The 14,360-nt window shown below is 37.5% G+C and overlaps 1 protein-coding gene across 1 annotated transcript in view; it reads left to right on the top strand.

Annotated features, from left to right (window-relative positions):
- The window catches only part of COL9A1 (collagen type IX alpha 1 chain), a 105,919-nt gene that overhangs the window by 24,392 nt on the left and 67,167 nt on the right, over positions 1-14,360 (top strand). Inside the window, exons 11-14 of the mRNA XM_038398028.2 lie at positions 4,869-4,922; positions 5,551-5,586; positions 13,552-13,575; positions 13,862-13,915. Of these exons, the coding sequence (XP_038253956.1) occupies positions 4,869-4,922; positions 5,551-5,586; positions 13,552-13,575; positions 13,862-13,915 (168 nt within the window). The remainder of the gene's footprint in view (positions 1-4,868; positions 4,923-5,550; positions 5,587-13,551; positions 13,576-13,861; positions 13,916-14,360) is intronic.

Here is a 14,360-nt window from a genome sequence, read left to right as displayed (position 1 = left end):
AGGCAGCATCCTTCATTGGCTCCTCTCCTGCCTGTGGGGGTTCTGGGATCAGCCCGGAGAATCAGCTCCGCCCTGCAGTGGGATGAGAAAAAGGAGAACAGCAAAGGAAGACAGACACACACTTTGAATTGCCCCCTACTGACCAACAGGCAAGGGCAAGACCTGTCTCTTGAAATAAGCAAGGAACCCATGACTGAGGCAATTTCCTCATTTCCAGTTGGTATAACTGATCTGCAGGGGGCGTTAGCAGTTTCCGGGATGTTAAGAACTAGCCACAGATTGATTCACTTTGCCCTGCCTGTGGAAGCATCACGTTCACTTTTCCCATACAACACTATAAAGGCAACTGGTGGCACAAACAGAGAAACTTCCTCTTGGGGAATGTTGAGACAGAATGAAGAAAAGGGAGAATATCTGTATGAGTGAGCCTAACAAGACTAAATGCAAGACTCATGCAAGAAACATGCTAGCATGTGAAGGAATAAATTTAAAATGTGATCCAATCCTCTGGGAATCAAGGGTTGTTTTGAATCATTCTTCATGAGACAAACTGGGTGGGTGAGATTCTGTGGCCTGCGCTGTGCAGGAGGTCGGACTAGATGATCAGAATGGTCCCTTCTGACCTTAGTATCTATGAATCTATGAACTGTGTTCTTTTGTTTTTTGTTTTAGAGATCTGGAATTTACCGCTGAAGAGCAAACTTTTATATTATTATTTTATTTTATATTAGAATAGCAGTGGATTGTGAACTAAAACAGCAGATAAAAAGCTCATGCACGGATTTAACAATCTGGCACGTATTCATGAGCTCAGTCAGGAATGGATATTTTAAAATCTTCCACCCTACAAGATGAACTGGAAAAAATGTCTGTCAAATATTTTTCAATATTTTCTGATTATGAAGCTTTATACTGGCAGGGCAAGTAGTAATCTAATCTGAAAATATTATGCCTTAAATAATAACCATGGACCATGAAAACACACAGTATAAGAAGTAAATAACCAGAGGATTACTGTCTGGTTGAGGTGTTAATCAGAAACACTAGTTTCTCAGTAACTTCAGATAGAATATGAATGTAGTGTATAATGTGAATGGTCATGTATTTGTTTAACATATAGTTACAAAATTGTTACAAGCTTTTAAGAGCCCTATGGAAACAAATGAGATCCATTTTTTACAATTTAAATGAAGACAGAGACTGATTGTGCAAGTTTTTTTAAATATAGATTTTAGTCATCTTTATATAATTTTAGAAAACCAAAATATAATATGAAAATACAGATTCACTTAAATACTCAAGCGGATGATCGATGGTCTTTAAGAGTGTTGCTTAACACATCCCACTCATTTTATATTATATAAATATTTCCCCAAATAGAATTTTTATTCCTCAGTAGCAATACATGACCTTGTAAGTGCGAGAAAACTATTATTATGTCACATTTAGCACATCCAAATTTGAGACAGCTAGCTATGTGGAACTGTGGTAAAGTAATGATTATGCTTTACTGAGCTGAAACTTATGGGTGGACTTTAACTGTGATACCAGGAGAAACAGAATCCCAAGAGAAATAGTGACTTGAATATATATTATTCTGAAAGAAGGAAGATTTCAACCCCCCCCCCCATGACTGTTACTGCCCTTGTGACTTTGTTTCTTCATGGGGAACAACACAAGGGCCTAAATAACTAAGGTTCAAGGGAATCTTATTTTGATGGAAAGCTAGAACAAATCCATTGAAAAAATATACTGGCACTAAAACACTATCTTATTTGTACATTTGGAGAAACTTCTTATTGTAGTTCTTTCCTTTGATGGAGTTGTCATATTGGTATTTATGTCTTATGCAAGGATTTAAGCACATTACTGTGTAGCTTATATAAAAATGGCAGAAAAATAATTTGTAATATTAAGACTTGACTTACCAATTGTAAGGAGTGGAGAGAACATGAACTGAAAGGATGTGCTAAAATTAACTTGAAAATGAAACATGCTGGAAGTTGATTGTTTTTTCTGTAAAGGTCTTCTGCAAAAGGTGAACTAAAAATACCTATTTAAACCTGTGTAAGATCCAAAATCCATAATAGAATAGGGATTTGATCTTGCCAAAATTCACATTAATTTCAATATTCCAAATTGACTTCACTGAGTTGTCCCTGAGATCCTCTGTGTGCAAACTGAAAAACAATAAGCAAAGACCAAATATAAAACCAAATATTTGAAAATCTTTTTATTCTTTGCTTTCCTGCCAAGACTCAATTTCTGGATTCTTTGTTTCCCTTTCAAGACAACTCAGTCACCTAAACCACATCATATTCTTGAACTCCTCAGTTAAAACCTAAGAACAGCCATACCAATGGTCCATCTAGCCCAGTATACTATACTGTCTTCTGACAGTGGCTGGTGCCAGCTGCTTCAGAAGAAATGAATAGAACAGGGCAATTATCAAGATCCATCCTCTGTCATCCAGTCCAGCTTCTGGAAAATAGAGGCTAAGGACACGCAGAGCACAGGATTGCATACCTGACTATCTTGGCTAATAGCCATTGAAGGTTATGAACTTATCTAATTCTTTTTTTAACCCAATTATACTTTTGGCCTTCACAACATCCCTTGGCAATGAGTTCCACAGGCTGACTGTGTGTTGTGTGAAGAAGTACTTCCTTATGCATGTTAGAAACCTGCTGCCTATTAATTTCACTGGGTGACCCCAGTTATTGTGTTATATGAAGGGGTAAATAACACTTCCTTATTCACTTTCTCCACAACATTCATGATTTTATATAACTCTATCATATCCCCTCTTAATCATCTCTTTTCTAAGATGAACAGTCCCAGTCTTTTGAATCTCTCCGCATATAGAAGCTGTTCTGCTTTAGGTGCTTTTGATGCCTTCTTGCTCCTGCATATACCCCAGTCATTGAATGAGTGAAAAATAGTAAAATGTAAATATGTTTACAGTTGAAGACTACACAAATTGACCTTAATATTCACTCATTGTGCACCCAACTGGCATGGAATTAAAAATAACATGTATCTGGGTTTTTCATTTATAGTGTCCTTCCTTATCCTTAAATTGCTGGGCCAGTTCTGATTTCTTTAATTTTGTTTTTCTCTTACAAATTATTCCACTGCCAGTTATAATAAACCGAATAAAAAATACTGCACAGTAATTGTCCATAATGACCATGTAAGCTCAAGAAAGTAACTTAGCAGGAAAAAAGCCCTTTGGGTCACATACTGAATTATTAGAAACTCACCAAAAAGGAAAATATTGGACGAAGATAAAAGCAAGGATTTTTTTTGATAGATTTCTTGAATTATTAAGCCACATAAATGATTGAGAACAACTTAATCCTTACTGAACTCCCAGTTATAATTGCCGCTTTTTTTTTCGTTTTAGTCAGAGAGGCAAGTATGGCGTAAGGGCCAAATCGTGCATCAGCCCTTTAATCCAGGGGATACTCTCAGCACAGAATCTGTGTGGCTATCTCATTTTGCTTGAGGCGACCTCATAGTATTCCCCAGAGGCTGGGTTTATGATTCCACCCTCCTGGATTGCCGTGTGCGAACACCAGGAAGCTGAAGGTGATGAGACAGGGGAGGCCTACTCCAATATTTCTGTGTGGTATGGGGGCCAGTTCCTTCTTGGCTGAATGACAGGGACACTGAACGGTTTAGTATGACCTACAGAATACTGAGGCCATGCTAAGCCATGACCTCAGAGTTGCTAGTCTGGGGACCAAAGAATTCCTGTCCTTTATCATTGCAATCAGAAGTAGAAAGGGAAGAGATCCTTCCTCAGAGTGCTACCACATACGATTGGGCCCTGCTCCCTATCCTTTCTTCCTCAACAGTAATGTCTTAAACTTGTTTTGGGAAGGAAGAGAAGGGTGAAGAGATACACAGAGGGCTGCTGTGAGGAGTGGTTTGGGGGAAGTAATTTGCATCATCTCTGTTCTTGCACAAAGCAGATGCAGTTTCTATTCCCCTTCCCCAACTCCCTAAGCCTAACTATCTTCCCAATTGGTCAGCCTGGTGTCTAGCTGACCTGTATAGCAAGTAAGTAGCTGCCATGTGCCTTATTATGTACATAGGGCTAATATTTGGTTCAAAATGATTGTACCTCCTAGGGTACATTTTTAATACTATCAACAATAGTCTATTTTGGATGCCTATGTGTAGCTGTCATTGAAGTCATGCTTTGAAATCAAAATATGGCCTTATATGTTTGGATAATCTATACAACATATGAACAGTATTGGTGTGGGTATAAATCTAATGTAATACAGAGGCTTTTAGGGGGATGACTGACTGCCTATTAATTTCCATATTCACACTGAGCTGAATATGGAAGAAAGGGTGGGTCCTTTTCATCAGAGGTCACCAAAAGGTCATCCGTTTTTCTCATCTGATTTCAAACATTCAAGTATCCTTTTAAGATACATTATTGAAATTGGTTCCAGTTTTTCATTATGGGCAACTGATTATGTAGGACAAACATAGAAATTTGACATTTTAATCATAAGTCACAAAAGTTCATCTGTCTAGCAATTCAGAAAATTTCTCTGATTTGGAAAAATGTAAGGGACTTTGAGGTCACCTATTCTTACTAACTTGAATTTAGCCAAGGTTATTGTTGAAGGCAATATAACCCAGGTGAAAATAATAGCCACAAACTCTCACCTTGAACTTTGGCAGAGTTTGGATATTCATTAGAATTTTGAAAGTCAGCTCCATCTCTGTATCTCACTAAACTATTTGCATTGTAAGACAATTTCACAGTGTTTTATATTTTATAGAGTTTTCTGGTATGATTAATAAAAAAATGAGTTACATTAATATGGTACACTTTATTTCACAAGGGACTAACAGGCCCTGATGGATCGCCTGGCCCAGCTGGACCCCGAGGACTAAAGGTAAGAATAAAGTCAGTTATTAAGTCTTTGATGCATTTTTCACAGGCATACTTATAGACTTTTTGAGGGTAATGAGACTCTACAGTCTTTTCTAATGAGTAAGGAATGCAATCCTGATCCAGTTGGACCCTCCTTCTCAGACACTGAATGCCCTCAACTCCCATTGACTTCATTAGCAGTTAAAAGTGCTCAGCATCTCTCACGGGGTGTTCAACCCTTTGCATGATTGGGCCCTATAATAACTGCTGTCACCATACATAGCCAGCACCATAACTGCAAAACCTCAGTTCCTCAACAATTCAAATGTAGGAACTTTCAACATAAGAACACTAATACAGAGTAACCAAAATGTTTGAATTGTTCTCTTTAAAACAAAACAAAGTTATAATATTTATGATCTGATTCCCTATCCTTTTCTCACTCTGAGTAGAAATTTCCTTTACATGTTGTTCCACTGAATTAAATGGGACTGCTCGATTAAGTGCTAGTCAAGGTGAGAAAGGATTGCAGAATCTGTCCCTTAGTATGTACCCTTCAAGGGACAAGAACTGTATCTTCCTAAATGTTGTGTACAACACTAACTGTGGTATTATAGCTTGACAAATAATAATAATTTTATTATTTGCAGGGTGAACCTGGATTGCCCGGAGGCCGTGGACTTCCAGTAAGTCATATATTTATTATAGTATAGACTTAAAATACCAATATAAATTATTTCAATTGCTAGATGGCATGATGGAAAACAAGAAAATCTCTTAACTTAGTTCTCAAGGAACTCTGAGGTAGTAGAGCAAGGGTTCTTAGACTTTTGTACTGGTGACCCCTTTCACACAGCCAGCCTTTGAGTGTGCCCCCCCTTATAAATTAAAAACACTTTTAAATATATTTAACACCATTATAAATGCTGGAGGCAAAGTGGGGTTTGGGGTGGAGGCTGACAGCTCGCAACCCCCGAGGGGTCCTGACCCCCCATTTGAGAACTCCTGAAGCAGAGTAACACTTTTATTTTTGCATTGGTAGAGTACAGATTCAGTTATTCAAAGGCATTGAAGGCACATTCTTTAGAAAATGGAATCTCTAGTTGCTGGAATTGATTTTTTTTTACAACCCCATTACAAAGAGTTCATTGCATTCAGACTAACTGATTTATCTGCATGCTTTAAAGAGAATGAAAATTTCTGTGAATGGATCAAGTTTTTGAGTACATATTTTCTAACAATTTCTATCCCTTAGTGGAAGTGAAGAAGAGCCCTCAGACAGGGAAGCCCATGGTTTAGATGGATATGTTAGCCCAAGAAGGGTCAGATTTCAGCTCATCTCTATATAAGTTTAAAAGTTTGTATGACTGAAATTTGAGTGCACGAGAGCGCTTCTTTTTCCTTTTTTTTTGATGGTGAAAGACAGCATAATGTGAGAAGAAGATTTGAAAGAGAACTGTTCAGCTTTGAATTCAGAGAGGGCTAAGTATTCAGGTTTGGAGTCTGAGAAGAATTGCCAGGTTAAAGACTGTCAAGGTTCCTTCCCCACTCTGAACTCTAGGGTACAGATGTGGGGACCTGCATGAAAACCCCCTAAGCTTATTTTTACCAGCTTAGGTTAAAACTTCCCCAAGGTACAAACTATTTTACCTTTTGCCCTTGGACTTTTTTTTTCTGCCACCACCAAGCGTCTAACAAATATATATAACAGGGAAAGAGCCCGCTTGGAAACATCTTCCCCCCAAAATATCCCCCAAGCCCTACACCCCTTTCCTGGGGAACGCTTGATAAAAATCCTCACCAATTTGCATAGGTGAACACAGACCCAAACCCTTGGATCTCAAGAACAATGAAAAAGCAATCAGGTTCTTAAAAGAAGAATTTTAATAGAAGAAAAAGTAAAAGAATCACCTCTGTAAAATCAGGATGGTAAATACCTTACAGGATAATCAGATTCAAAACATAGAAAATCCCTCTAGGCAAAACCTTAAGTTACAAAAAGACACAAAAACAGGAATATACATTCCATTCAGCACAGCTTATTTTCTCAGCCATTTAAACAAAACAGAAATCTAATGCATATCTAGCTAGATTACTTACTAAGTTCTAAGACTCTATTCCTTTCTGTTCCCGGCAAAAGCATCACACAGACAGAGAGAGCCTTTGTTTCTCCCCCCCCCTCCAGCTTTGAAAGTATCTTGTCTCCTCATTGGTCATTTTGGTCAGGAGCCAGCGGGATTATCCTAGCTTCTTAACCCTTTACAGGTGAAAAGGTTTTTCCTCTGGCCAGGAAGGATTTTAAAGGTGTTTACCCTTCACTTTATATTTAGGACAAAGACCTACCAGAATTGGAGAACTGGATGATTCCAGACACAGAGAAACTAAGATTGTAAAGGCAACCCTTTGAAAACCTGGGAATGGGAACAATTGGAGGGTATCGTGTCCTGATATATGGCGTCAGGAGATTAAGAATTGATTCTTCCCTGAGACTGGAATTGTTGGCTTGCTCTATTCTATCTTAGCCACAACTTTGTAGCCTTGACTGTATGTTTTCATTTTTAACTGTAACCCATTAATTTTTACTATTATTTATATACAGATTCACTGAAAATGCTTAGGCATAAAAGAAAATGTATTCCTTATCTTGAATAACAGCTTTCACGTAAAAAATGTTCAAGCTTAAGGTACATCATTTCAGGTGGATATATTCCTTTATTTTCCAAAGATACATGTTCCTTAGCTGAAAATCCGAACCCCAGGACAAATAAGAGTACAAACTTGTGACAGCTAGTGGGGTCTGTGTATCCATAACATAAGCAAACTGTGGTTACAGAAACAGCAAAACTGAGAGGGCTGCTAAGCAGATTGAAAGGACTGTTTTCGGGGTGGAAGGGAGGGTTTGCCAGTTATTCAGCAGAGTAGATGGTGAAATGATTGCTTAGGACAGTGGTTTGAATTAGCTGCAAAACTAAATTGATGGAATGACGGAGACAGCTTTGGGTTGCCAGTTCTGTTACTCAGAGGATCTGAGAGAAGTATGTATGAAGAAATTTACCACTTGAGGTGAAAAGTGATTATGGAAAATTAAAAGACGCATTAACGGAATTATTTCAACCTAAAATACATAGTATTGGAAGCTGGGTTGCATTCCTATAGATATGAAACTTAGGGAAAGTATAGAGTATTTTAACTTCATCCACAGGGAACCTACAGAGAATATGGGTTCCGGGACAGAATAATAGGAGAGCCTGTTGGAAAGGTGGATGTCAGAAATGTCTTTAAAGGATTTCCCTTCCTTTGGAAGTGGAGTTGCTACCGTGAAAAAACATCAAGAATGCATCATTATAAAGGAAACCTCAGTTTTTCAACCTGCCAGCTCTGCTAGGAGTGGAATTTATTTGGTCTATAAGAATTCAAATGGTCCTTGTGAAGTTTGCAGAGAACACAGATTTTTCACGTGCACACACATTGTGGAGGAATGTCACCTGTGGTAAGAGAGTGAATTAGAAACCATATTTGGGGGCTGTAAAAGTGATCAGTGGAAGTTACTCGAGTATCATGGGATTATGGGCCACTGTTTTTCAGTTCTAGCTGCTAGTGATCCACTCCAGTGTGCCTTGGTAGTGATTGATTTTTTTTTTTTTACTGCATTGCAAGCTGTACTGTGCATGCCATGTAGAACATGTATGGTAGTGTGGTTGGGAAACAGGTATCACTAGTATTGAAATGTGGGAGGCTGATGATGTGTGTAAAGTTGTGACCTAGAACACAAATATTAGGAATTCTCAGGTCAAAGGAACTGTTTATGGCCAGGAAAGAGGGATGTACTGGCGACACCTGCTGATACTATTGAAAAGTATCATTTCGTTGTGGGTAGGTAAAACAAGATACAACAAATTGCCTATCCATTTAGTAAATGAGACTCTTGAGCCCAAGATTTTAGGAAAAGATAAAGTGTTTGGAGGATTTTGGTGCTGGTGATCTGACACCATGGTTATTAAGCTTCACACTGAGTGAATGGGCCTGCATGCTAGAGAGAATAGGGAAATTGCTGAAATTCTCCAAAAAAAGCTAATACTAGTGATATTGACTTTAGTGAGATTAAACTGATTCCTATCCTTTCCTCTTCCTCCCTCATGGAACCTAACCTATAAACCAGGGAATAAGGAGGGCCTCTAATTCTTATCTGCAGGCATATTTTGAGAAGCACATACTGGCCTTGTTTCATGTTTCAGCCTCCTGAAACCCTGGGGTTGGTCTGTTAGACCTCAGCTACCAGAAATACAATGAACACGCTACAAAAAAGGCATATTGGTTGCCATGGTTAGATGAAAATCTGGATGCACTTGTCTTTGTGGGCTGGTTTTCTGCACTGGATTCAGCTAGTGGCCTTTGGTGAGCAGAGTAGCCCCCAGCTACTCATTCACAGACTTATTTTCTCACAAAAAGGGCCACTTGAACCTGTTTAAATGCTGTGCACTTAACAGCAAAATCAAACACCTTGGTTACTACTGTTCATTGCCACTGCATTTTATGACCATTCAATGGGAGTTTTGTCCAAATTGGAACTGCAGGATTTAGTCCCAATAGAAATTTTAAGGAAATGAACTTTATAATATTTCATATCCATTTTTCCTTTCTCTGTTTCTCTTCTTCTCCAGGCCCTCTTCTGACCCTCCCTCTCTCTTTCTTTTCCATTTTTTCTTCTAATGTTCTCCCCCATCTCTTTAGTCCTTTTTATTCTTTCATCTTCTGCTTTACTCTTTTGCGTACTCGTCTCAACAAAATTACTGCAATACTTCAGATAACCACGTCACCAAACAGATGGATTTCTCTACTCTGGTTAGGTCTAGGGAGATTGGGCTATCAGCTACAGTGTACATATAAGGCCTCTCAAAGCTAGAATATGTCAGAGATACATTTTTTGTAGCAGTTACAATTTTTTTTAGAGGATTTGCTTGTCCTACAACTTTAATTTTTGATCACAGAGTTATCTAAAGTCAGCAGAGGCTGTTTGGACCATATTTAGCCTGCAACTATAAACATAATTCCATTTTGTAGGAGAAGCAGCGCCTTTACTTTGTTAAAAGTTTATATAAGCGTTAATCAATCAGATCCAACCCACTTACCATTATCTTTTTAATACCTATGCTTCTGTTGCACTAGAAATCAGAGGTTGAGAAAAATGCTAATTATCACATCAATTCAGCAAAAATATTTTTAAAGGAAATGAGGCTGTGAGATAGATTCTGAAATACTAGTTCTTACAATTATTAATCTAGTAGTGAGACATTCCATAGTTTAGTCATTTGGAGGTGTATTACACTTTTCCTATGTTTTTATGCTCCACTGTATACCTGTTGCATTGTGACTATGTACAGTCAAACGAGACAGGCATTTCAAGCAGCCTAGGTACAGGTTCATTTTCAGAGCAGAAATTATCTGATTTGGCTCATGTTTTAAATATGGAACACTTATTCTCTTAGCTCCTTCCAAAGCTCTTTTTAAAAAATAGTATTTTGTAATGTCCCCTTACTTTAATATCATTTGTTTTAAAACTCCCCAACATTCTCTCACCTGTTGAGTACTTCACGCCATCCTGTTTGATATTTCCAAGACATGTTCAAATGCTCTATCCAATGCACCTGTGATTTTTGACTCTTATAGTTCTACACACTTTAGCCTACCTTGCTGCTGCTGTTGCATGATCCCCAAAGCTGTTTCATTTCCACTCCCCTTCCCTGCCTCCTCTTTGTTGGTTGGTGAACTCTAGCGAAGATCTCAAAGAGGATCTGAAGTGAGCTGTAGCTCACGAAAGCTTATGCTCAAATAAATTTGTTAGTCTCTAAGGTGCCACAAGTACTCCTTTTCTTTCTGAGACTTTGGGTTTCATAAGAAAGATATTTTAGATTAAATCAAAGAATCACTTTCATTTCTTGCAGATCTGTGAAAAGTATTGCTCATATTTAAAGAGGAAGGAAAACAAATTTAAGCAGGATATACAAGATATGATATGCAGATGCTACTTGTAACAGAACTGTAAGAGAAAAATGTACTGTACATCACAAAATAAGAAACTGAAACAGTGGAAATTTGAACACTTGTATAAAATTCCTGATTGCAAATTAGATTTTGCTTCCTGATATTGTTCAGCAAAATGGATCCCAAAGTTTCCCTAGTAATTAGCCAATATTAAAAGACATGAAAAAACCTCATATTTTCCATTAATATGTAATACATTTTTATCAAATACAATGAAATCTACTCCACTAAAAATTCCCTGTCTCAAACAACCATTTTAAAGTATCTTCAAGATTTCTAGTACAGTTTTGTTAAAGACCACTGCAAAGCAGTTTAGTTATTTATTTAAGACAGGATTCCTTGTACTGTACATTCATTGTACATGGCAAATATTTGGTAAACTATTCTGATTACTTGGTTATAAATATGTTATATAATAGTGTGTGTGTATTATACACACACAAAGGGTGGGATTTTCAGAGACACTTAAGTGACACAGGAGCATATTTGCCATTGAAAGTCTATGGGAGTTGTGCTTCTAAGTCACTTGGATGTTTTTAAAAATCTCACCCTAAGTGTTTAGCATATTTTCATATTATTTCTAAAACTGGGTGAACTTCACCCATAGGTATTTTGTTTGTCACATTTTGTGTATGTACAGGAGTTCATGTTTTCATTGTTGAGAATTCCCCTGATTAAACCTCTCAAATCATTAATTTCCACCATGCACCACCTGTGCTGAGGAGACATTGGACAAGATTCTGATCACAGTGAGAATGGTATAAATCTGGTCTGACTTCAGCTGAGTTAAGCCAACTCCATTTTGCTCTGTGGACACTTGCTAGTGAGAGGTGTCACACAAAAGCCAGAAACCATTCAATTCTGCAACAAAGGTTGGTGAATTAGTGGGGGATCTATTTCAGAGGCTCTGCCATTGTGGCAAGTGAAGCACTGCTTCATTTAGAAAAAGCACAACACAAATCAGTATAAAACACATTCCGTTCATCTTGATTCTATGCACCATTCTTGGATGGTAAATTTAACAGGGTAGCCCTATGAAATGAAGGATCTATATGGGGACAGCTGCTCCAGTGCCCTAAGTATGTATCCTCCTCCTTCTTATAGGCAGAATAGAAGCATGATTTCACTGAACAGCCTGACAGTCACTACACAGCATTTAGAGACACTTTCAAAAGTATCCTTACATAAATGATACATGTTGCGCTAAAGCTAGTTACAGTATCTCAACTAAAATTTTGACCTAGAGGCACAATTGATTAAATAACATACAGTGGGTGCCTTTAAAAAGTTTCCTATTTACCAGTAGGTCAGGTATTACAGGTCTGACCATTCTCAGAGTGATGTTCTAGCCTTAAAAAGGTAAAAGGAAACTTTTAAAGGGAATCCACTAAACATTCAGGTAAGTGTTTTCCTTTCTCTGGAGGGTGGTTATATTATGATCTAGAACCTGACTGCAGGATATGTGCTGTCAGCATGTGACTAGTAGAGGGCAAATTTCATACAAACACAAAATAGTTAGGCTTCCCCCAGTGTCCAGTATTGAACAACAATGTACATTAGATTTATCATGCAACATCTTTGAAACATACTGAGTTAAACCATGCACGACTTAAATTACGCAGTTACACAGTTAAATAACAGCAGATGGAAATGTAAGTTGTGTAGGCAAGGAAGAAAAGTTTATTTATTACTTCTCATTAAAAGAGTAAAATGAAATTATATTAATTATCAATATGTTTGAAATTCTTCCATCATTATGCAAGTTCTTCTAATACTACTCTGGAAACTACAGTCAGTGCACAATATTCTGTGGCTTCTAAACTCCACTCGACCCAGGTGGTTAATTTCCTAACACAGTCCCTGATCTTGCAGAAACTCAGGCATGTGTGCAACTTTGCATGTGAACTGTCCCAGTGACTTCACTGGCACTATTTACCTGCATAAAATTAGGCATATGCTTAAGTCTTTACAGGATTGGGGCTGAAACTTATTAAGGAGTATGTATTATACCTAACAGGAAAAACAGCATTTGTTGCTGGGACATATCTGATTAAAATAATCAAGAACAACACTGATAGTAAATGCAAACAGGAGCAGCTCATTGCTTCTCCTGCTCAGCAAGAACAGTGGTTTAATGGCTTTAAGGGACTTAAGAAGGCCTTGAAATAATTGAAATCTTTTTCTACTTTATTATTAACCATTACTCATGGAGAAGGAAATGACTACTTCCTTCACATGCCATCAAGATGTATCTTTTGACATAGGTTTCAATGCTTGATAACTAGCTAAACCTATTAATATTAGTTTCTTCTTTCCTTTGCCAGCACATATATTTTTGTATTGCAGGTTAGTTTAGTCAAACAAAATTACTGTTATTGCTGATATTACGTATCTCATCATTTATACTAGATGTTGAATATCTGTTAAAATTGCCAAAATACCTACTCAGTTATATCAAATGTTAGGGTAGTAATGTTTTAATATTCATTCATTGAAGGAACTGTCACAATTTTGTGTTTGATCACCCTAAATGTTCCTACTCTTGGCATCCAACAAGATTAAATGTCAGAAAACATAAATAGTTGCTCACCACATTTTTCTTTTTTCAGGGTAAGGGGATTCTTGGACCAGCAGTAAGTATCATTTTATACACTCTACAGACTGTGATTGCATAACAAAGTAATAAAATAAAAAGGCACAATAATAATTTTGGCCCTGATGTTCTGTATCTATTCATACATATTTTTACAACTAACATTTTAGACCATTTTAGTCCTTTGGGTGTATAGATGTGTTTCTGAGGGCATAATTTATCTCCTGTTGCTTTGGGAAGATATTTGCCTGTGTGCTTAGATCTCTATCATAGAGATGACTGTAAATAATTTATATATATTTCTTTCTTTTATTTGGTTATTTTAGGGTCCCCCTGGTGGAGCAGGACTTCCTGGTGAAGTAGGCCGTGTTGGTCCATCCGTGAGTACTGCATTATGTTTGCCAATAATTTGCATTTTCTCACTGGCTGAAAGACACTGTGCAGAAGGAAATATAATTATTATACCATCCAAACATGGTTTAGGATAGGAAACCACAAAAACATACATAAACATTCATTTGATTATTTTTCCTGCTGGGATTATAGGAGGAGGAGCAGGTTGGTGGAAATCTTGTCAGAAATAAACAATAATTAATAGCACAAAAATACGACCATCTGTAATAATAGAATGAAGTTTCAGAGTAGCAGTCGTGTTAGTCTGTATCCGCAAAAAGAACAGGAGTACTTGTGGCACCTTAGAGACTAACAAATTTATTAGAGCATAAGCTTTCGTGGGCTACAGCCCACTTCATTGGATGCATATGTTCCATTCTATGCATCCAATGAAGTGGGCTGTAACCTACGAAAGCTTGTGCTCTAATAAAT

The sequence above is a fragment of the Dermochelys coriacea genome, chromosome 3 (genome assembly GCF_009764565.3).
Source record: "Dermochelys coriacea isolate rDerCor1 chromosome 3, rDerCor1.pri.v4, whole genome shotgun sequence".
NCBI lineage: Eukaryota > Metazoa > Chordata > Testudines > Dermochelyidae > Dermochelys > Dermochelys coriacea.
The sequence above is the reverse complement of the archived record's forward strand: the minus strand, read 5'-3'. Positions and strand labels throughout refer to the sequence as shown.